At 38.4% G+C, this 25251-nt stretch overlaps 1 protein-coding gene across 2 annotated transcripts; it reads right to left on the reverse strand.

The window, feature by feature from the left end:
* Positions 1-332: 332 nt before the first annotated feature.
* col21a1 (collagen, type XXI, alpha 1) lies at positions 333-24322 on the reverse strand. 2 transcript variants are annotated; one of them, XM_067522431.1, is made up of 29 exons: positions 24092-24313; positions 19343-19469; positions 18603-19163; positions 18307-18472; positions 17987-18215; positions 15426-15596; positions 14135-14212; positions 13167-13250; positions 12086-12148; positions 11646-11699; positions 11492-11545; positions 11355-11408; positions 8628-8681; positions 8475-8528; positions 8335-8388; positions 7951-8004; positions 6568-6612; positions 6419-6472; positions 6258-6311; positions 5406-5459; positions 5197-5268; positions 4785-4820; positions 4150-4194; positions 2772-2804; positions 2540-2686; positions 2356-2410; positions 2077-2268; positions 1922-1999; positions 333-1808 (listed from the first exon to the last, which is right to left on the reverse strand). In XM_067522431.1, exons 2-29 carry the CDS (start codon positions 19452-19454, stop codon positions 1630-1632), a joined length of 2886 nt encoding a protein of 961 aa, XP_067378532.1. In that variant the 5' UTR covers positions 19455-19469; positions 24092-24313; the 3' UTR covers positions 333-1629. The 2 variants fall into 2 exon arrangements, with proteins under 2 accessions (XP_067378532.1, XP_067378539.1); XM_067522438.1 differs by lacking the exons at positions 333-1808; positions 1922-1999 and having other exon boundaries at positions 2128-2268; positions 2540-2682; positions 24092-24322.
* Between the last annotated feature and the right edge of the window lie 929 nt (positions 24323-25251).

Genomic DNA, 25251 nt, shown 5'->3' on the forward strand with positions numbered 1-25251 from the left:
GTAGGTATGCTGGGATAATTTTAAATATAAATAGTCAGAGGTTTTCATAGGATGGGTGGCGGCTGTCCAATATGAAAAGTTACCGAACTCCCGAACGTGTTGTGCGTTGCCAAATAGCGCCATCTAGTGTACAAACACGCCTTACTTTCTCTCTCTCACAGACGCACAGAGCCAGAACAAAAACTTTCTACATGCATTCAAGTGTCCTTAAAGGGAGACTGGAGTGATAGTGCAGTTACAATCCAAACATTTCAGAGTATGTGAAAAATGTCAAGAAATTTCCAGGTGAATGACACATGAGGTGTGAGCAGTAATATAGACCTTAATGTGCAGAACACGTTTATAAATCATTCAGCCTTTTTTAATCCTTGTACAAATAAGAAAGATTCATACAAAAGTCACCTTAACACAACACACATAAATAATAATAAAAAAAAAAACCTGCTACAGTAATGAAAAGTGAGCCTTCAAAACAAAAATGTCAGAAAATGTCAACCTAAAATGTCAGCGTGTTCTTAGATGGTGAACTTTTAAACATGTTACCTTCTAATTGGAATAAAATGACACTGAATGGGTACTGTGATGGGGGACTGCACTAATTTATCTTCGGTTATACACAACATTAGCTGTTTCATAACAGATCCATAAAGAGCTAAGTGCTTAACAGTCAGACTGAAGGCTTAAGGAACACAGGCTTACAGCAGCTCTTAGCTACAGGAAATCAAATTCACAGTTTGTACGGAAAAAAAAGCCAAATTATGAATTAATGAACGACAAAATAATTGAACGTGGAACTCATATATTTTAGAGGTTGGAGAGTTTTTTTGTTGTTTCTGTTTTTGCAGATTATCTTCTAGCACCCACTGAATGTGCAGTGAAAATTTTGAACGACATGCAATAAAGAGACACCAGGGGACAGTATGAGGAAATGTACAAGCCACACAGCCCACAGAGACATCAGATATGCATGCAGGGCCGTTTTTAGGTATAGGCCACCTCTGGCACCATCAGCTGGAGCAGCCAACAAAAGGAGAGGAATAATGATATTTTTTTAATTCCTACTTCGTTTAAAAATTGTTTAAAAAAAAACACAAGACACCTGAGAGGAGGACTTTAAAAGGACACTCTGCTGCTTGAGGTTGACTCTAACCTGCCTCTTCTGGTTCATTTGATCACACCTCTGAATAAGCCCTATATGAGCTATAATATGATCCACAGCAGTATAAATCATAATCGGGGTACAGGCGATACTGTACGTAGATACTGTAAATTACTGTATATGCACAGGCATGTTATTAACTTGAATATCGGCTAGATCACTAAAATATTCAGAAACGACCCTACATACATATCAGCCATGAGTCCAAGGTGCTCAAATAAGAGGTATTAAATAGAACCAATTTTTAATTATTTTACCACCACTGAAACTTAAAGCATGTTCAAGGATAATACAAAACACCAACAAGTAAATGTGGTAGAATGTAGTTCTGTTGACTCTTTGATATCACGTTAGAAGAGGTCTGTTCTGTTTCCACAACAGAGAGAAACTGCAAAGATGAGATCTTCCTGAGAATGGCTGTTTGTTCCATATCAGCTTTAGACTGGTGCCTGCAGTGGCGCTGCACTATGTCAATAGTTTGGCCCTTTGCTGTAAGGATCCCGCCTCATCATGCTACCATAGCACATGGATGGATCACACACCCCAGGTTGGCCAGGGATGCCGGGACTACCACTTTGACCCTCTGCTCCATTTAGACCAGGCTTACCTGGAGGACCTGGTTTACTATAACCCTGGGGGCCCATTGGACCTGTGGGGATAAAAAAAACACTAAGTCAGAATGTGTTCAGGGTAGAAGACTATTTTAGATATCATACTGTAAATCCACCATTATTTAATTGTACAATTTGTAGTTTTGTTTACCTGGAGGTCCAGGAGGCCCTTGGTCTCCAGTCGTGGTTCGACCAGGGCTGCCCTTCTCACCCTTAAAACCTGGATCTCCTGCAAACAGAAATGTCCTTCTTGGAGCATCTTCTAAAACAGCTTAAACCACTTAAACAATTTAATACTGGTTTTACCTTTGAGCCCGTTAAGACCAGGGTACCCTGGCCGGCCGGGGTGCCCTGGTTGTCCCCTGGAGCCAATAAACCCAGGAAGACCCCTGAGTCCCTGGGGCCCGGTTGGACCTGGGAGACCAGGAGATCCAGGCCGGCTTTGACATCTGGTGCAGCTACTTTGTTGGTTGCTCAGCAACAACAGAGGCAGCTCAGCTAGGATGATTGAAAATGAAAAGATTTCATATGCGTGGCAAAAACTTACTTAAACACACATCATTCAGTCCTTGATATGATACTCACACTGAATCATCTCTCTGCAAATTTGTCGAATATGACTGTCTGACATTTCACTTGCCTGTAATAAAAAGTGATAGGTCATATGGATGTTTTGTGATTCCCTTATGTTAGTCAATGCCAAAGATAACATCATAGAAAGGAACATTAAGAAGAGCAAAGTCTTCAGCACAATGTGTATTACACATACAGATCTTCTTTCAGGACCAGGTGGGCCCGGAGGACCAGTGTCCCCCTGCATCCCTCGAGGACCAGGTGGACCTTGCTGCCCCGGCTGTCCCGGCCGTCCCACTTGACCTTCTTGACCTCTCTGCCCTGGATCCCCAGCTGTCCCTTTCTGGCAAGAAGAACCCCAGTGTTTAACCATGAACATAATCATTCAGCGTGGGTGTACAGTAATTAATGCTTTCAGCCTAACATACCTCTCCTTTCAGTCCCATTGGACCACTGGACCCCTGGCAAATAAAGGATAAGTCATTGAAAACTACAGTGGAAAATATTAGGAAAAACAGGTGTCCTTTTTCTGTACTGGATGTCTTCAGTATTCTCCAGAACAAATGCAGAAAAAAAGGTTAAAACAGAAGAAACACGTCAAAGATTAATACCGATATTTTATTTCGTTCGCTACAGAGCTCACATCATGTGATTAACAATCAACAAAAACACTAGAAAAAGTTCATCTCAGGGTCAGTCACTCGCCACTATTTCAACAAAACATTTAACAACAATTGATAGTTGCCTATATATAGGAAATGATTATTATTTCCAAAACATTATGAATTATATAACACATAGAAAAGGCCAGACTTTAATTACTGGGAAATATAACCCATAAAGTCTTAGTAGTGTTTTGTCAAAGATATGAACCACTGTGACAAACATAATAGGTATGGCACTTCAATCAGACTGTGCTGGAGGAAAACTTCACCTTTTTCCTGACTTTGTTCCAGAGAATACTAAAGATGCAATAGAAAGCACTCAGCAATCCACAGAGTACAATAGCACTCCAAATACAAATAATAATGCTCAAAGGCAGGCATTTAGAGTTTCAAACACTGAAGTACAATACATATAACCTCACAAAGTCACATTGTTGCTATAGCAACACCTACAGATTGGAACATGTCATCTAAAAACGTTATGGTAATTTATGTTCAACAGGTCATGCTTTTAAGAACCTAGTAACTTTTACAAATGTATAGTGCATCAAATACAAATGTGTGACATGACATTTAATGAAAACAGAACTAAATTATTGTTATTAATTAATACTGTGAAGCATCCAAGAAAACAAGAATTTTGCTTCAACGCTTCAAAGCTAATGGGATTTGAGTAAAATGTCCTTTATGAATGACCACATGATGGCACTATCTACACCAAAGACTTCCCAAATAATTCCTGATCTACTGGTCCATACCCTAACTTGAAACTGATTTCACTGGAATACAGTTTCAGAGTAAGTGACTATTTACCAGACAAATAGACAGGTAGGCCTAACATTCTTGGCAGAGGTATTAAACATACTGTAGCGAAGATTGAATTTATTGCTCATGTTTAGTTGAATCTTGTTCCTTTAGTCAGTATTTTGGACAACGTAACATCAAGATTTCAAAATACATCTCTGAATTTATGTTTTCGTTAAATATAACTGTGGGCATTTTAAAAGATTTTTTTTTTATAAATTTCAAAACAGATTTGTTCACACAGATTTCATTTTAAAAGTATCAGTTATTGCTGTTTTTGCACTAGTGTCCATATTTCATAAGTTTCATCATACAGCGAAGCTGATCAGAAACTTACGTGATTCCCAGGCTGGCCATTCTCTCCCTTTTCACCTTTCAAGCCCTGGTGAGAAAATCATTAAAATCATACTGCTGATACTAAAACTAATAAATGAAGTAGTACTGTACAGTACTGCAAGTTCAAACATCCATTCAAAACATCATGATCAATCTGTATTTGTAGTAGTATTAATGAGTATCAATGTGTTTAAAACAGCACATCAGATTTGGTTACAGAATTATGATTACACATTTATGTTGCATTCCAGATTGGATTTAGTTTTTATGATATTAAATTGAAAAAAACATGCTGGAATTCAGTAAAGATAAAAGACAAAAGATAAATTAAAGCTGACATATGATTATTTGATTTAAAGTTCCACACTGGTGATTTCATATAACAGACCAATGCTAATAATTTCTTTTGGACCAAAGTCTGTCTTAATACAACACTGGCAATATTTGGCGTTAATAAGTCACATTCATGTTTATTTAAAGCTGAAGCTGTGCTCACAACCTCTCAATTTCAGTTACATGTGAAGATTAGTTTTACAGTGGCAAGTTCAGTCATGGCATAATCAACTTGTGAATTTATTGAAGGATAACCCTTCATTAAGGGTTAGTGTGGTGCAGCATAATTTTGTTTAGTCTCACCATTTCTCCTCGTTCACCTGGATTCCCTGTTTGTCCCTGAAATAAATATTGTGTCATATTTTACTAATATTTGCAGGCCACAAAAGCAAAAGGTTTACAGAACATTTACAGAAAAATACATTTCCATAATACAGCATTACATTTTATATCACAGTGAAGATTCATCACATCAGGGCTATTGAAACATCTAAAGTGTGTAAAAATAACACCTATTAATAAATTACTGTAGAAATCTACTGATATTTAAGTTGTTTAATATAACTTGAATTTCTGGTGAGCTTCATCACTAAATATCAATAGGCCTACTGAAGATTACTGCATACTCTTCTTCCAGATTAGGTTAACTCTGGCCAGTAAAATACATCAAAGCATAATTCTGTATTACATTTGAATTAAATCACTGTAGAAATACCTTGCTGCCTTCGAGGCCTGGCATGCCTGGGTGCCCTGGCTCACCTGCTATTCCTGGTTCCCCTGCACTGCCCTTTAATAACATTTGAATACCAAATAACAAACAGGAAAAGTCTATTTGTATTGGAGGAAAACAAATTAGGAGTATAATGTTTTAAATCAGAGATAAGGCCACATGTGTCATATTAGATTATTTAAATGAAAACCTACCGCAGGCCCTGGCGTTCCTTGTATACCTGGACTTCCACTGTCGCCCTTACTGCCCTTGATTACAAAATAAAACATGTCTTATGTTAAAGTAAAGATACAATGAACTAATATTCAATGGACATCATATCATTCAGTGGAGTTTGTATTTCCACTCACTTATCATAATTCATTTTCACTGATGCATGCAATAGTTTACACATACTTTCATGAGGTTTTGAGATATGCAACTTGACATTTATTTTTGTCCATTCATTTGCTTTCTTTTCCAGTTGAACAAGCCTCAATAATTGCAGTCTAAAGCAATGCCATAAAATCAAAGTTTTGCCTGCCTCTCTATACACATGGTTTTCACTTGTGTGCCATTTAACCAATACACATTAGCTTGTTAAAAGGCAGATCAGTTAATGAAAAGTGATTAGGAGACATAGTGTCCAGACCAGACAAGTCTAGGTTGCTTAAATTTCCACTAAAATTCCACTGACGAAAGCAGCTGGGTTGGATCAAGGCTTAATTTAGCTGTGCTGTTGCAGCCAAGAGATTGTTACTTGTACTAAATTGTATTTTAGAAAAACTGTGAATAAACAAAACACGTAATTCTGCTGACCCAAGCAGCTTATGCATTTCAGTCCACCCTTATTTTTAGAAGACGTCAAGTCACAGGTCACAGTTTGAGCTAGTGTGCTCATAGCCTCAGGGATACAAAAGTGCAATAACTCATATTTATTGCAGCATTGATCCTTTTAAGCACTGTTTTTTTATGTCTGAGTAAGATGTAAGCTTTGATCTGCATGTTTCACTGCAGCTTTGTATTAATAGCAATACAGCTCAAAGAGGCAGCTCAAACAGGATTACCTTGGGTCCTATTGGTCCTTTCAATCCAGGTGCACCAGGTAAACCCATCTCACCCTGAAGGAGAGTGAGGGAGTTCTTTTAGTTACTATTCAGTTTCATTAGTAACACTTTGGTGTTTTTGCTGAAATCATGCAAAAACTGTCCAACAGCGGTGAACTCACAGGTGGCCCAGTGGATCCTTTGAAGCCCTTCAGCCCAGGAAAACCAGCTTCCCCCTAAATGACGCTCATGTCAGTCAAATACAATGTAAAAAATTTGATACAGAACGACTGATTAGTTTATTTTGCCACATATATTAGAAACCTTTTACCTTTTGTCCATCCATGCCTGCAATTCCTGGCAATCCAGGTAAACCCTAAACCCAAAAATACATGTTATATTTTAATGCAGTCCATATATTTAAAAATGACAACAACAAAAAAAAGAACATTAAGAATTGTTTGTCTCAGTTTATCCATATTTTAAGCATCCACTTACATTATTTACTGTCAGAGGTTTAAAGTATTTTTGCGTGTTTCAAACTCGGACAGTTTTATTACCATTAGTGCTCAGTAAAACTGTTTCATGTCAAACTGTACAGTACTTTGATGCACTGTATCGGTTCCTAGTGGACGTCCCACATGTTTTTCATTTATACGACACAATGTGATTATATAAAACTACTATGAACTACAAAAAATAACGATAGCAGATAGTAAACGCTAAATACTTTAAATTGCTAAAGACAGTGAAAGTTTGTTCAGTTCAACACATGCAACAAAAATCACCCTGGAAAGCCCCGTTAGTTTTTGATGTAGTTATTTTATTTTGAGATAAATACTTGCACATGCTTACTGGTTGCTTCATACTGAAGTTTGAGTAACATTTGTGCATAGTGAACAAATTATTCAGTGGGCAGAGAAACAGAAATATAGATTTGTGAAGAAATCCCTGCACTTTGGCCTACAACAACTCGCTTGCTTGACTCTTGCTTTTACTTCGGGAACTCTGATGCTGATCCTGTCGTCTTGGATACGTTGCTACCTCTGTTGTTCTGATGAGGAAACTTGGCTTACAGCCTTATGGAGAAACTGAATCATCTTTTGTAGACTCATCACAAACTTTTGGACAACACAGTCATGATTAGTGGGGTGCCTGCCCAGTTGAAAAACTTTCTTCCTATAACAGATTTGCCACAGCATCAGAGCATTCCCTCGATGAGTTGTCTCACATCATAGCCTAAGACTGATTGTTACATAACTGGGTTATCCTTGGATGAACTACTGGGGAAATACCCCTAGTTTACTGGTTGTGAGGGATACTCTCTGTAATGCTGACAGTGTGCTAACACACTGCTGTTCTACTACAGTAAAAAACATAATATGTCTACAGTAGCATAAAGCACCATGTACATTGTTTCAGAAGGCTTTGCTGAACAGGCTTAACACAATCGTAAATGTGTACAGATTGATGAACAATTTGCACCACATTTTGCATCACATCCTCAATATCCAGTCAATGCAAATATGTAGTAACAGCTAAAACAATATAGAAAATACAAAAGATGTAGTACAGTAATTTGAGTGTGTGTGTGTGCGTGTGTGTGAGTGTGTGTGTGTGTGTGTGTGTGTGTGTGTGTGTGTGTGTGTGTGTGTGTGTGTGTGTGTGTGTGTGTGTGTGTGTGTGTGTGTGTGTGTCTGTGTGTGTGACTCACAGGATGGCCTTCTCTTCCATCAACCCCGGGAATACCACTGGGTCCAGCTTCACCCTTGATTGTAGAGAAACAAGATTAATAACAAGATTAATAATTTCATTTTCATCCAGCTTTGTGGTTGATATCTTTAATTAGACATATACACATCATAGTTTATTTCAATTTACATGTTGGATATAATATATAAAAATGTTTCCAAAAGTTGGCAAGTCGCATTTGGGGAAAGACAAGGGAGACACCATTGCTGTATGACTCAATTTCCATGGTAGCATAACAACAGCATCAATAGCAAAACGTGCAGGCATAGCTAACTGCATGCTTCTATTATTCTCTAATCCCTTAAAAGACTAACCTAACTGCTCTGTACTGTCAAAACAAACAAACCTTTTGACCAGGTTCCCCTGGAAATCCATCCTTTCCATCTCTACCAGGTGGGCCCTGATATAAACGAGAAATAGCCATAACACTTTTATTATAATGGCAATTAAAATTGTGGATTTGAATTTGGACTGTATTATACATACAGGTTTTCCTGGATAACCAGATGGCCCAGGAGGTCCGATACTTCCTTTTCCTCCCTAGAAATATCATACCATCTGGTTAAAGTTGTTGCACTCATTGTGCAATATTCAGTGACTGAGTTGCTTTTTAGTCTTTAGCAATGTCTACACACTTACCTGTTGGCCAGGTTTTCCTGGTAACCCTAAAACTCCTGGAGATCCTACTGAGCCCTGTGAAAGGTTAAAAGATTGAAAGTGTCATTACATGTGATCTCAAAATGCCTCCGACCTTCCTCTTCATAGAGCCACTGTAAAATGTGCATGATCACATTTGACATTAGTCAGAAATGGCCTTGCTTTTCAGGGATAGACAACAAATTATACAACATTTTGGATTGAAACTAAAGGGAGTGGCAAGTTTCACTGAGTCATTTTGGCGTTTTATAAATTGCACTGGTTGACCTAAAACGTAATGTTAGTGAGTGCTCGAAGCTGCCAAACCTTTGAGGAATGATGCATCACACTTACAGATTTGAAAACCTAAGCAATAGATTTTAAAACAAGGAAAACAATCACTTGTTTTCTAAGACTTTGCATTGCAGTGCTCAAAATTATACTACTCGATTTAAGAACAGATGGTATGGCATAAAATCAATTGACATACAGGCTGGCTCAGAACATTTGTGGACGACAACACTGTTGGCAAATATATTTCTAACTAAAGAGAGTGGGCTGAATTCAATATTCAGTTCACAGACATCAATGCATTTTTGTTTGCAAGCTGATTTCCAGGCAAAAACAACTAGAAAATCATTCATTTCTTTCTAAATGAATGTGGCGAGCATATTTATAGTGTAAATGAACTACAAAGATCAACAAAATAGATTAATTCCCACAAAATGAACAATAACAACACAGACTGCAAATACACAGACATAGTCAGTCTTTGGTGAAGTGGCTAATGGTTGTTCCTTTTCTTGGGTCTTTAGATCCCTTGGCAGGCAAAATAATACTGGACCCTCAGGTGGTCTCACATGATGGGAACAAGTTACTGTTACTGTTGTTACTGAAGAAATTACTGTTGAAAAAGTTACTTTTGGGCCAGATGTGCTAATTTTATGTGAGCGCATTATGTACAACTGTATGTGTGTGTATGTACAGTATGTTCTTGTGATGAGTTTTATTAGATTCCAATGAATTGTAAATTTAATATGACTACAAAGTGATTTAAAAAATGCATTCACATTTTTATTTGCATTAGACTTGCCCTTTACCATCTACAAAGTTGTCTGACCCTGCCATGTAAGTGATGGAAAAGTGAGTCATCTCTTCGTTCATGACTTCGACCATTACGCAAATTAAATGTCTAATTATGGGCTTTTAAAAAAGGCACCTAGTCACAGTATTCCAGTAAAAAAAACATGATCCATTTATGGTTTAGCTGGAAATGGGGGCAAAAGAGTGTTATCCTACATTGTGTCCTCTCTCTTTGTGTTTTGTATGGGCAAAACCCAAACTATCTAAGTATGTACTAAGAAAGTTGAGAAGACAGTCCAAACATATGTAAAAAGTTAATTTGTTACATTAATAATAGGACAGATGGTATAGGAGGACTCTCTCCAGGTGCAGACATGTGTCTCCTGCCAGCTGAGAGCTTTTTTCAAAATGACATTAACTGCTTCAATTATTTTCTATGTCAGCCAACTGGCATAGGCCCCCTGTGGTCACATTAATCACAAGGTAGGATGAAATGACAGAGGTGATGAAATCTAGAGAGGATGCATTACCTCACTGTAGATTCACATAAAGTGTTGTTCACATTAAAGCGATTAGAAAAAAGACTTGCTCCACTTTTGTTTGTACTGGTTGTGGCAGCTGACAAATTTCAGCTCACATGTGCTTTGATTTTGTGGCTCGTATACTTTTAGAGGGGCAGCACAGTGGTGGATTGGTTAGATGGGTTGTCTCACAGCTAAAAAGGCGTTTGGATGTTCGCCCCGTGCTTGCGTAGGTTTTATTCAGTCTGAAGACATGCATGATATGTTAATTAGTGACTCTGAATTGCCTAATGATAACTGGGGTAGGCTTGACCCGTTATTGATGGACAGATGGATATACTTTAGGCTTTACCACATCCTATGTCACGACAGGTTCTAGTAACACAGAGCACTAACTGCATACAATTTCTAGTCTTTGTGACTGAGCAGATGGCGGTGTTATCCTGCTGAGACATCACTCGGGCTAACTGAGATCGTTGATTCCACTGTAGCTTTGTTTTTTACAGGCTTCTACCGCATCTTTCTGGTCTCTATACATTCTTAATGCAGCTTTGATGTGAAAAAGGTGGAGCCGTCCACTTTTATCTGCTAAATGATGATTTCACGTTACTAGGATTGTTTTTTACATCTTCTCTCCGACTGTCTACTGGAACAGGTGGTGTGCACAGCAGTCAACCCTGAATGATTAGGTTTTATTTCTAACTGATAGTCCTCCGCGTGTTTTGGATTTTAAATAAATGAATATTCACTATCTGTAGTTGAAATGTTTGAGCTTTGTAAACAAAGGAAACACACACTTTTAAAGCCTCTGATGGCCCTTGTGCACTTATTGCAATGCTCTCTTGTCCTACAATACAGAAGCTGTATTTTTATTGTCCTGAGGGATCTGGCTTATATTCATAACATATGGTTTCTAGAGTGATTGATGCAACGGTGTTCAAACTGTTCAAGTTGATGCATCTAGCAGGTATATCCTGTAAATCCTACGTTTGCGCTCGTAAGAAATTTGACAGCATAAGATGTGTTTTGTACTTTTTAGGGAAATGTTATTGTGAAAGCATACAGATATACCGAAATATTATTAAAGAAAATATAGGGCATGTATTTGAATAATGAATATTCCAACCTTCACTCCCGGTTGTCCAGGTGGACCTCGTAATCCAGGCATGCCCCTCTCACCCTGAAACAGCATACTTGTATCACATAATGGGTTTTTATTTGTCACAAACTGGTGACAACCATTGTCCTTTTTGACCTTCCTACCAAAACACCAGGTCTCCCTTGCTCTCCTTTGTACCCGTCTGTCCCACGTGGTCCCTAGTAGAGGTAATGAAAAATTCCCAAATTTCTGTTCTTGATGCTGAATTTAGCATGCATGACTTTAACATTAAGGTAGAGTAAGGGAACATGTCTTTACCTGTACTCCTGGTGGGCCTGGCAGCCCTGGAGTCCCTCTAATGCCGGGGAGACCCTTCAATTCAACAAAAACAGGATGGGAGATACACACACTTGGTTAAGCAATTGCATCCCTTCAACTGTGTTCATGTTTTCTGGGTGACTCTAGGCTCTGAGTTTTTGATCATGCTGTAGAACATGTGGTTCACTTTTGGATGGTTTTCATTACAGAAAAGCCACCATTGCCATAATCAGAGATGTTTTTTATTTACCCATTGGAAAAAATAAGTAAATACGCTTATTTACCACTGTTGTTTGAGCATGCTGTTGCAGTGCCGACCACAAAAAATTGTCAAGCAGAAAAGAACCTAAAGGATGCATGAACTCAAAAGACGTTTTCTCAGATGCTGGCGTGGGCTGTTATGTTCTGAATGTTTGTATATTGAACTATATAGTACTCACAGGCTTACCATCAGCACCAGCAGGTCCAAGCTGACCAGGTTTGCCAGCGCTTCCTTGTTCCCCCTAAAGAAAGAGGAATGCAGTAATTAAACATTGTGTAACTGATACTAATTTAACACATCTCTCCTACAAACATGTTTTCTCAGGCATACCATTGATTTAATTTAACTGTTAACTAACTATGCTGAGCAAAGTAGTTTGATGCTCATGAGCAGTATGTGGGATTACAAGGAACATCTGCCAACCAGCAATGGTCCCAGCACTTTGGATGTATCAGTAATGCAGTAAACACACAGCGGTGACCTTATAAACACAAACATGCCTGAAACCATGTAGGTTTTATTAACAATGAGTTTTTGTTCCTAAGGTAATATCTCTCTGAAGTTGCTCCGATGCTTCTTTGAGGCTTTTATGACATGCTCCACTACTTTTTGGTTGACAGTCTGTGAAGATGGAGATGTAGGGTTCATTCCCTAGTTTGGTCATTTTCCACTGTCACCCATGTTTATATTAAGCAAGTGCTCTGGTTTGTTTTAAGTAAACAGTTCGATACAAGGATCTTACAAGAGCAAAAAATAATCAACTCAGAAGCCTGAGGCTATGTTGTACATCCATAAACTGATTTTCACCAAGTAACTGTGTGTTTAAGACATAAAAGTAAAGCTAAAACCCTACACATGGCTGTGTTTACAGCTTTTAAAGGCTAACGGATTTGATATATTAAATGCAACCTATTAGGTTCTTGCATAATTATATGACACATTTCCTCAAGCCTGAAACATAAGAAAGAGAAAGTTTGTGCTCTGTCTACCCAACAGAAGCCATTTTATCTTTCCTAAGTTTACACATAAAACCAACATTGTTGAAGATTAAGTTATGTGTCTTATATTTAATCTCACCAGACCACCCTTTAAAGTAAATATTTAATTGACTGTCTGAACACTAGAGAGCTACACAATAAAGCGACGAATGTGTAAAGAACATTTGTAAAAACTTTCATTGTGACAACATGTAAACGTTGTTATATACGGTAAAAAAAACAACTTGACATATGAAAAAAAAACAAGACGAGAGAAAACACCTTTATTCCCGGAAGTCCAGGTGGACCTGGAGGGCATACACAAGGTTCTGGGGTTGGTTCAGCATAATCGGGACTGTTGGAGCACTGAAATGAACAAGCATGATAAGACATCATGTTCATATATGTCTTCAAAGCTCTGCTGTGACCAGAGGCCTATTATTCATCCCACTATAACACTGTCTTGTGTAGAGCTTCAGCTAACACCATATTAGTTATTCATACCATTGGCAGTTTATTTGGTGATTGAAATTATAAATGGCCTACATAACTAACAGAAATATAAATAAAATCATATAAAACAGATAAACTAGGGAACTAGGGAAACTGGAACAAGATTTATTTTACTAACATAAATACCTTTCTCCATAATCAAACAAGTTTCTTTTGAATAACGCCATGTTTTTAATATAAAAAAATTTAAATTGCAATACAATTTAATTTACATCAGACAGTATATGTCCACTTCAGTGCACTAAAAATGACCATAAATAGGGAGTTAAGCAGTGGTCCTTGGCAGGTTTTTCTATCTCCTAGGTTTCTCATCTTGTCCCTTTTTATATTTTTATCCAACCGCTTCACATTAAAAACAGTGATTTGGCACAGCATTTGTGGTTATAGCCATTTCCAAGCCAGCATAAGAATGGACCACTGCTGCACAAACACAGTAAGAGCCAGTAGACAACAAAAAAAATATACTGTGTGCAAAATATTTGAACCTGTGCCATAGATCATCCACCAGCTAAGAATTTTATGCATGACATCACTTCGGATTAATATTTTAAGGTGCACCTTTACTAAACGACTCTTCTATAAAAAACAATAGCAATAAGTTCAGCATAAGATGCGGAGGTAATTGAGGATAAAATGATTAGTTCCAGATTTAGTCCGACAAGGTGTGAAGCAAGTGAGATCTCTGTTGATTCTTGACTGAAAAACAAGTGCAGAGCCAGACAGACTCTTGTACTTACAACTCCAGGTATTTCACATGCAGTCTCTCGGTTATTCTGCTCAGGGTCACAGTAGATTCGAAGTTTCTGAATTTCAAACTAAACAGAATTTTAAAAGAGAAGAATTTATTGTTAAAAACACAACCTCCACCGAGACTCTAAACTAACAAAATAAACACGTTGTAATATGGGCGTAATTTTGCAACACTTACTAGAATTTTACCAGTGTTTTGCCACCATTGTGTTTAACTGTTAGAAGAAAGATAAGTGCCCTCATTTAGCATTGGGCAGTTACACGTTGCCAGACCTCCTTCAATGTTTGGAAGCGTTCTGCAGCAACGTTACACTGTTCTTCCATTCTTTGGTATTTTGTTGATGGTGGTGGTAAAATGGCTCAAGGACGTCCCATTGACTGTTTCATTTCACTCGCCTTGTATGATTGGGATATAGATGTATCTAACACATTATTGACAACAGTGGCTTGTATTTAGGTTTAGGTTTAAATTACAAAAATGTGCTTCGAATTAAAAGGTTGGTTATCGAGACATGATACTTGCATACAGTTAGTACATTACTTTTATTCTTCACACCACCTATAAATATGCATCGTTACATACAATAAATAACAAAAGTTTCCAAACTGTGAAACTGTGGTATATGAATGTTAAAATCCACAGCTATAATTATGTGTCAACATATTGACTGGCATAGGAGATGTTTTTTCTTTCTTTATAAAGAAACAATTTTGTGATTCACCTCAAATTGTAAATTATTTTTATTAATTGATTTTCTATATGTATTATTTCAATTATTTCATTTTCATCGATGGCAACAATGACAGACCTGCATAATAGCTTACACATGTGCCTGAAGTGTTTTAAATGGTCAATTATTGCAATGTTTCCATAGCAAAAGGTGTCACATAATATGCATAATGTAATATGAATGTAATGCATGAATGTTGCAGAGATATACTATTGGATCAGTGTTCAAGAAACTGCATAACTGGCAGGACAAATAATGCGGCATAATTATGATTGATTACAAATACACCATTTTTGGTGTTATTTGTGCAAATTGAGACAAATAAAACAAAGATTAATAAGACCTTGAGGAGTAAAAGGCTCAGTTATGCCAAAGGTTTACTATCCACAAAGTTAAGCAGGTCTCTTAGGAGGCAGCAATAAACTGGGCTGTACTGTGTGAACATATATCAGTACGTACTCATTAAAAAAACACTTTCCTTCTTTCCATGGTCAAGTTGATTCAAACATTGTTTTGAAAATAGGATTGTTTATGTCGATGAACTTACTGGTACTGTTGTTTCCTTTTTCACATATTTTCCAACTTGAGTTTTTCCATTGATGAAAATGCCGACAGGGGGCTCCAGGGGTAGAGTTTCTACCTCCAGGTCATCAACATACAGAGTAACATCCTCCTCAGTGACCAGCAGACGCAGCTGGTGCCATGCCTCATCAAACAGCTTTTTTGTTGTTGTTATAGAAAAAGAACAGGAATTGGTCATTAATACAGTGGTACAACCCAGAAGTATTCTAATAACGACAAAGGCAAGCAGTAGAGAATAAACTTTCAATGGGAAAGGATTTGTAAGCTCAAATAACCAGCACATAACAACAAAAACCCTTTCTCTGTCTTTTAGGTAAGTATGGATAGACACAGCAGGAACATGCTGCTTTAATGTTTGAACCTGAATGATAAAGACTAATCATGGTGTGGGGTCTTAGAAATGTTAACCCCGATTAAATCATTCATTTCCTGCAATGGCTTTAAAAAAAAAAATGTAGACTGGCCATCTCATGTTGGTGGTTTTGTTACTTTACAAGATCATAGACAAACTACTAATCACACACTTGTACAAAAGCTTTTGATTTTGTAGAGGTGGAAATAAAGGTTAAATAGAACTGTGCAGGCTCATACAAGTCATGATAGCATTAAAGAAGGAATATTTTCAGTGACTGGCTATGTGTTTTAGGTGTGGCTAAACAAGGATACCTCAACTTTTGAGATGAATTAATTTTACACTTCTTCAGGCACAGTTGTGTTATATAAAGTAAAGAATAGAATATAACACAGTCAACTGTTTTACCCTCAATGTAGCATGCTGCTGTGCTATAACATGTACAATGCAACTGCTGTACATATATCATACACTCACAGAGTAACACTTCGAGCATAAATTGATCAATTTGACTGCTAAAGGTTTAACATTTAACATTTTACTGTGTCTAAAAAGCCGGGACACTCACAAAACACAGAATTAAAAATGAATTGCCAAAAGCAAAAGATCCAAAATTGTCATCATAGGTTAAGAAAAAGCTCAAAGTGTGGTTAGTGTCTCTTTCTTTAGTCAGCACATGATTATGGTTCAGTACGTGACCTTCTACTTTCTATTAGATTCAGTAGGTTCCTACTATGCACCACCGTGTCCCCGATCGTTCACACATTACATCATTACACAAATCCATACACCACATCCTACTCCCTCAGCAAACTTTCTGCATAGGAAGGTACGGAAGACTTGCTGATTGTAGTTTGGTAGCTTGTTCTACCATCATGGGATCACTGAGCAGAAGAGTTTTGCTTGGTGTCTTCTGTGTGGTGCTGGGACCACCTGCCAATCGTTCATTGGCAGTGCGCAGTGGACTGCCTGAATGTAGACCTGAATGAGGGAGTTGAGCAGGAGCAGGAGTAAGCAGAAGCTGTTAAGTTGACAACCCTGAAGGCAAGAGACAGAGCTTTGAACATGATGCAAGCACCTACAGGAAGCCAGTGTAGAGATATGAATAGTGCTGTGACATGAGTCTCTTTTGGCTGGTTAAAAATGAGGCGAGCTGCGGCATTTTGGATCCTCTGCAAGGGTTTGATTGTGAATACTGGCAGCCCTGTTAACGGGGCATTGCAGTAATCAAGAAGAGATACGACCAGCACCTGCACAATGAGTTGGGTTGTATATTCCATGAGTCAGGGTCTGATCTTTCTGATGTTGTAGAGGGAAAATCTGTATGCAAAGCTCAGTTTGTCATCAATGATGACCGCCAGATTTCTGGCTGACTTAGTGGGGACGATCACTGCAGATCCAATGTTGATACTGTGTTGTGTCGTAGGTCTGGCTGGGAAGACGAGAACTTTGGTCTTGGAGAAGTTGAGCTGAAGACATCTTTCTCTCATCAAAGAGGAGATGTCAGAGAGACAAGCAGAAATGTGTGATGAGACCTAGTTATCTGGTGGCACGGACAGGGAGATCTGTGTGTCATCAGCACAGCAGTGATAGGAAAAGCCATGTGAGCTTGTGATAGAACCCAGGGATGTAGTATAGATAGAAAAAGAAGAGGACCAAGAACCGAGCCATGCGGCACACCGGTAGAGAGGCTATGAGAGTTAGAAAAATGCCCCTGCCAGGATACCTCAAAGGTTCGTCTGAAGCCACACTAGAGCTAAAACAGAAGTCCGAGAGTGCACAAAAGAGGATTTGGTGATTCGGCTTTCAGTTTATCCGTAACTTCAGGTTCACCATAGTGGATCATTAGTCCGCATGTTGATTTGTTTCTTCTCAAACCTATGATCAAAACCCCATTGAACGGTGTGATGACAGTCAAATTTGTGTAACACTTTCATAGTTAACAAAACTCAGAAGGAGCCACATCAAACACCATTCTATTGGGCCTTGTCCTTGGACAGTGAGACCAAGACGGTAGTTAGGCTACCTTTACAGCAACTTGTGGCATGTGAGCCGGTGAGAATGAGTAAATGAAAAGCAGTGTAATCAGAATGTTATACAAATGGTTTTGTGAGCTGTTTAGTTGCCTCTGATGTTGCATAGATGTTTTTTGGGAATGCACAGTGTTACTTTACCCGTGCCGTCTGCTGTGAAAATGTAACCGTTTGAGTTCCAGCTGGTGATTCACTGGTTGTGGTGAACATGACAGTGCGGTCCAGCCCACTTAGAGTCACCGCCATCTGAGGTGTCCCATCACGAGTCTGGATTCTCCACAGGTCCCAGTCCTCTTTTACTACTGAACCTTTATATCTCAGTGTGGCCACGAAAACATACGATGGAGGCAGGCCATCAGGAAAAAGCGTTCTGAATAAAGAGATGAAATAAAAAATGTCACTTAAGGTTGAATACATGTATAGAGATATTGATGACAAAGTAATAAAAGCAACAGGATTACCGTGTAGCTTCACTCAAATCAACACGGGACGTCACTTCATAGGCTCTTGTGCTGTAAAATGGCCCTTGTGTCTTCTTTACTTTTTTGGCCAAATTTAAATGCAATAACAAATCAAAACCCTTCTCTTCACGGGAATCAATAGCAATTCTTGCTGGACAAACAGTCTCTGCAACACAGGGACAAACAGAATTCTTAAGAGACAAATGGGAGGCAAAATGAAAAAGGTAGTAGTCTAAAGTAAAAGATACCTTTGATACAAAACTTTTAGCTCAATTAATTGAACTGCAGTTTATTACCTTCACACACTTTCTGCCGTATGACCTGCAAGATCCTGGAAATACCATTGTAGTCCTCCACAGAGAAAACATACGTTGAAGACGGCTTGTTTGCAATGTCCCTCAACTCGCCTTCTTCTGTGTTTGACCCAACACCAATTGCGAACACAATTACTCCTTTTTTCCTTGCTGCTTCTGCTACTTTCACAACCTCATCCTGAGACTTCCCATCTGTGAGGACAACAGCAATTCTAGAAATGCCAAGGGGTCCACGCTCAGACAGGCCAAAAAGTTTTTCGGTAGCAAATTGGATAGCTGTGCCTGTCCTTGTGTTTCCCCCCATGTAATCAATGGACTCCATTGCTTTGATGAGGTTTTTAGTAGAGGAGTACTTCCCCAGAGGTATTTCTAAAACAGGGTTATCGCTGTACTGAACAACTCCAACTTGGGTGAACCTCTGTCCAATGTTGAAGCTTATTGTCATGTTGATAAGCCATCCCTTCACTATTTCAAAATTGACATCGGTAACACTCCATGAGCCATCTAGTATAAAGACCAAATCACATGGTGCAGTCCTACAACCTACAGCAGACAGGAAAGAAACAATTAGCAGGATGAAAAAAATGGCTGAAATAAATCTTATCTAGTTTTGTGATATATGTTAAATAAAAAGTGTATACAATACATAGGACCTTTTGGCATTTGAAGGCATTAGTTTTTAACTCACACATACCAAGCACAACATTTACAGAAACACTTACTTCTTATTTCATCGTCTTGAGCTGTACTAAGCAAACAGAGAAGCATGAGGCACAGGCATCGTAGGCTGCAGAATATTGATGTGGCTTTGTGATCCATTGTCGGCAGTGCCATGTTCCAATTGTGCCCCTGCAGGGAAACGGAAAAAACATACTTTGTATTTGTGAAGAAAGATAAGGAAAATGCAAACGTTTGTTACATGTGACCCTTTTCCTTTGTTATTCTTGCACTGATGGAAGCTTCTGTATCACATTTTCTCTGATATTATTGCAATGATTAGTTGCCATTTATAATAATAATAATAGTTTTATAATTTATGATATTGTAAATTATAATAGAATTTACTCTTCCTCTCCAGCATCAATATGAGACTAGGGCACCACTCTTAATGAAAGCAGTGAGAGTGAACCTAAACTATAAAGTTGTAGAATAGAAAACCAAAACAATAGCTGAAAGATGCTAAAAAGCTGCGCAGAGCTAAGGTGAACTTTACAGTTATTTGATGATTCCCTGTGGGTTCCTCAGTACAACCAAGAGTTATTTAAATAACTATATACGTACCATGTTGATTAGAACTTTAAATTTCAAATTCAATTCAATTCAATTTCAAATCCATTACTGCTGTGACACATAGAGTGCAATGTGTCATAATTGTTTCATATTTCAGTTTTTCCTGAGACATGAGTAATACAGTCTTTCTTACTGTACGGTAATACATCTCAAAAGGAAACCATACACCATACTGAGGCCCACTTACAAGCAGCATTACTCATTAGCTCCTGTGACATGGATGAATGCAATATATGAGCTACTGTATCTAGAGCAAATCCCATGTTTGCGCCTTCCTTAGTTACTATATAATCATTTTCTACCTTACATTGCCGCCACAAACACATCCCACAGATTCCTTATTCACTTACATGTGCCGCCAAGTTAGAGTTTGAACTCTGCATCCATCCAGCATTCAACACTTTCTATCTTTCCAGTGCTTCACCGCCCACGTGCACCTAAGGACTTTCCTCTAAAGCCTCATTTACCACATCCTCACATGGCACTGTCAGCTTTTCACTAAATAAACAATTGACTAAACCTCTGACCACAAATAGCCTTAGTGGTCCCGGTTTCTTGTGGGATTATCAGCTGTTTCCCAAATCTGGAGCCACTTGCCAATCTCTGCCAGTCCTTGGCCCAATTACAATATGCCTGCCCAGAAAAGCTTCACTCCTACACTTATCCCCAATCACAGACAAATTCATTTTAATACCTCATTTCCCGTCAGCAGATGCAAACATTTTAACCAGTTACTGTCACATGTCGCTGAGGCACTTAGAGTCGCTGTGTCATTTGAGGAGCACAATTATTTAATACTGTTTTAAAATGTTAGCATTGCTGAAAATTTAGTACACATACATTTTGGGAAGATGTTAACTGAACAATAAGTAAATATGACTCATCTTTTTTGGTTTGTTTCCTTTGCCTTCTCACCCTGCGGATTTGCCAACCTCGCTTTTTTAAATCTGACTGGTTGAATCAATATAGAGTGATTTTGCAGGTGCCCCACTCTGCACATGCACGACATCCTTGCCCTTCGGCTGTGAGTGCTGATTATTCAAATGCTTCTATTACAATCTAGGGAATAAAAACAAAGATTTCCAATGTTCCAATCTGTTTTATTTTGAAGCCCCTTGCTAAAATGATTAAACTGTGGATCCAGATCAGTGCTACAATCTCATACCCAAAGGATGCTGAAATTTATCAAGAGATGTAAATACTAAATCTGTATTTTCTTTTTTTAGTCCAAAGCTAATAAATACAATTTCAAGTAAAACTGTCACTGTGGTTAATAAAATAACAGCATTGACTGATTGTAAAAAACAGAATGCACCCTGTTGTTAATGTTAACCCAATGGCCATCACTTGCTGCTATGCTTATAAACAATGCTTAAACTTACAACATGCAAATTAAGCTACTGTAGTGTTAACATAAGGCGACTCTGCCTTAACCAGCTCTGTCTCTCCCTCCTCCTCTATGCTCTTCTACCATCTGCTATACCCCATCTGCACAGATAGTCATCGAATTACAATGCAAATCCTATGAGCAAAAATAATATTTGTAGAGCTCTATGAATGTCAGATGTCACTTTCCGGTCGAAATATCAAGACATCTTGTAACACAACTAGAAGGCTCACAGCTTTTGTTATATTTTATCTTTCAGTAAAATGTCTCCAGATCTGTTGGATGGATTGTGATTTAATAAATCTAAGGTTAGTATCAGGTCAAAGTTTGTGTTTGCCAAAATATTTTGGACTGCAAAATGAATGTCACTCAGCCTTCGCTGCAGCTTGTGTTTAATGCTCATGTTAAATAAGCAATGCAGAATTTCTGCAAATGTTACAGTGATAATACACTGTGCTAAGGAGAGAACGCTAAACATATCTGGTGAACATCAGCATAGTTACTGTGAGTGTGTTGGCATGATGATATTCCCCGTCGTCTTTATGTAAACAAAAGAGGGCTCTTTCAAACCATTTGAACAAAGAAAATCGGTTATCTTAGATATCCAGAGTTACTGTTACAGTTGTCATCAACTAAAAGATTTTGCTCAGATTTTAATAAAGCAATGTGAAGGCAACTTCAGGATATGGTGAAATGCAATTTGTCCTTAAATATCACCTAATGCCTAATACAAAACAATGCCTTTCGAACAGTGTTCTCTGCTATTGTTATTGCAAGTGCTGCAAACAATATGAAGCATTATTGTGCTGGTAATTTACAATGGATATTTAGAATCAAGTTATAATCAACTAAAGAGTTGCATGTGAACAGAGAGCTGACTTTTGATCCTATGTTCTTTCAGTGGATGCTCCATTAAATTGCCTTTCACTGTGGTTTCCAGCAGCAGCAAGAAAACTGCTGACATCCTAAAAGGAAGCAGTTGCAAATGAGGACCAGATATGCTGCACACAATATAAGAAACAAGACTTGTGGAAGGAATTTGATAGGAAGGAACTGACCATACACCTTATTCGTGGCTGTTTCTAATGCACGAGGGTCAGCAAACAGTGGCCAGGAGATAACCCACGAACTCCCACATGCTTCAATTCCTGAGCAGCCGTAGAGTCACACTATTTAACATGGCTGCATTTTTCCACCATGTAACCTCAGTTGAATCTACAGAGTTGAAGGGGGCGTTAATCTGCTATAGTTGTGCAAGCCTTTTTCTCCAGAGTTTTTCCCCACTAGAGACCTGGAGGAGGCAGCTGGAAAACCCCCTCAGTGGTAGTGTGCAGCCAGAATGACTTTCCCCTCAACTGACTTTCCTCATACTGAGTTTTTCTGCACCTTTTCTCGAGCCACATGGTATTCATTTACACCATCAGACAGTGAAATTCCAGTTGTGGACAGTGACCAAACACATGTAGTCACAATGATGAAGGGAAGCAACTTTATCCAGGAATAAAAACGCAACATTACACGTGCTGTGCTATTATGCTAAGAGTTTAAATTGTAGCAGATTTACAGTAACAGGTGCACTTGTATTGCAAGCTTGTACTGCACTTCAGTGATCTCTGCCCTCGGCCCTCACACTTCGTAGCTCCAGGGTTGAGTTATGATGATAGAGCAGCAGAACTGTAACATTAGAATATCAAACTAAACAAACGTTTTGTGAGTATATAAACAATGACTTTTTTGGGGGCTAAGCCTATTGTTTGTGGAAATACTTTGCAAATTCAGTAAGATTTACGCATGAGATGATGTTAAGCAGCATTTTCAATCCAGCTGGATATGCTATTCAAGGAACGGCTGAACACATTATTTCTCACCAGATAACACTTGTTCAGGCTGGGCGACACTGATTCATCACAGATTTTAACCACAAGACCTGACCACAACATTTGTACTTAACCTGTTTGAATTATTTAACTAAGAAAAAGAGTTTTCGATTTGTTTTCTATCAGTGGTTTAAGTTATGCAAGAGCAGGTTTTAGCTATTGAAGTTATAGATATCTGCTGTAAATTTGGCAAAAGGAAGTCGTTCTGTTCCAGAAACAACAACTGCTGTTCAGCGTGAACTGCAGTTGCCAAGATCAGGAGGATTTATTGCTGCCAGATTCTTCATGCAACAAGAGAAAGCCAAGCCCTATCAGTTGTTCTCCAAAGAAATGTTTTCAACTAATCCAAACAGTTTAATAATATCTTGTTAAACGTCAGCCCTTATATCTTTAGAGGCAACATGCTCACATTGTGTAATGCTTGAAATTTTTTTCATCTACATGCACTTTTACTTTTTTAAAATAAGTACAATCGATGCGACAATGTGCAATATGCCTTCATAGATTCAAGAATTTTATAAGACAAATCCATTTACGAGTAGTGAAATGGCCAGGAAAAATCCTGAGATGATTCCATTCATTCTTTGCATGACAGTAGCACAAACAAGGTGCCGATCACTGAGACTAATGTCTTCAATATGCGTTACAGAGTCTAAGACACAGTAAGAAATTGTTACTAATCCGAACAGCTTTATCACCTCATAACAGATGGCACACTGAAAAATAAATTGAAAACACTAAAATCAACTCAATAGGTTGACTTAAATTGTAAAAAAAGAGCTTTCTTATGAAGCTAGAATCTGAAATCTGTTGTGTAATAAAATATGACAGCTGCATCTTTTTCTGCAAAACAGCCTTAATATCAGAAATATAGTATGTGGCTTGACAAAAATTATGCAAAATAAGTAAAATTTTACCGGTAAGTGTCCAAGCCTTTGTGTGAATTCCAGCTATTCCTCTCATTGAAAGCCAGTGATCAATACTGTTCACAGCCCTGGATTTACAGAAACTGAAGTTGCTGAGAAGTGTACATGTTTGTCTGCTGAATGAAAGCCTGCCCTTTCCAGCAGTCTCCTCTGTTTCTGTCCGTCTCCACCACCCCCACTCGCTTACTCTGGACTTTTACTGGCCTACAGCCACTCTCAATTACCATGGGTGGAAAGAGAAGCAGATAAGGAGAGCAGTAGTGAAGCAGACAGCCTATCTCTGACAGCCCTGGAGGAAAATAATTGTAATAAGCACAACTTCCTTCCAACTGTTGAGGGTTTGGATCATATGTTTGTTGCTAGGGGCATAAGTACAGAACATGGAGTTTTCTGGATGCAGGACAAGCATCCAGTCTAAAGTTTTACTACACAGAGACACATACAGTGTACTGTACTTTACTGTTTACTGTGCTTTAAGTATTACAGTATTAAATGGTCTGCACTTATATAGCGCTTTTCTACCTATTGGCACTCAAAGCGCTTTACACTGCTTCTTATTTACCCATTCACACTCACAATCACACAAACATTCATACACCCAGTGGCCAACACTCATCGGGAGCAACTAAGTTGGGGTTCAGTGTCTTGCTCAAGGACACTTCAACATGTGACCGGAGGAGGATTGAACCAACAACTGTGAGATTGGTGGACAACCGCTCTACCTTCCTGCGCCACAGTCACCCCAGTACAGTACAGTACTGACTGCCCCATCACTGCACTTCATCCCCCAAATGGACATTAGATTATGTTTTATGAGTCAACAATGGATGAGGTGTGAAAAGCTACTGCAGTGTCTTTTCTGCTCAAACAGCTGGAAGTCATTAGAAACGCAGAGTTGGATTTGCTGTCTTTATAGCAGGCATATCTCAGTTTGATCCACTCTAACAGGTTTTATCATGTTTGGACTCGAGGCAGCCTGCTGTGCATCAACTAACAAGGTGCTCTTAAAGGCTCAAGACACATGAAGCAAGCAACAAAGATACAGGAGCACTTCAGGAGCACAGTGTGACCAAAATGCTAAATACAATGTAGTTTATCAGATTGATGATGAGAGTCATCAATGTAAAAATACACACATTTCAAAAAGTCAG

Source organism: Channa argus, chromosome 1 (assembly GCF_033026475.1).
Source record: "Channa argus isolate prfri chromosome 1, Channa argus male v1.0, whole genome shotgun sequence".
Lineage (NCBI taxonomy): Eukaryota > Metazoa > Chordata > Actinopteri > Anabantiformes > Channidae > Channa > Channa argus.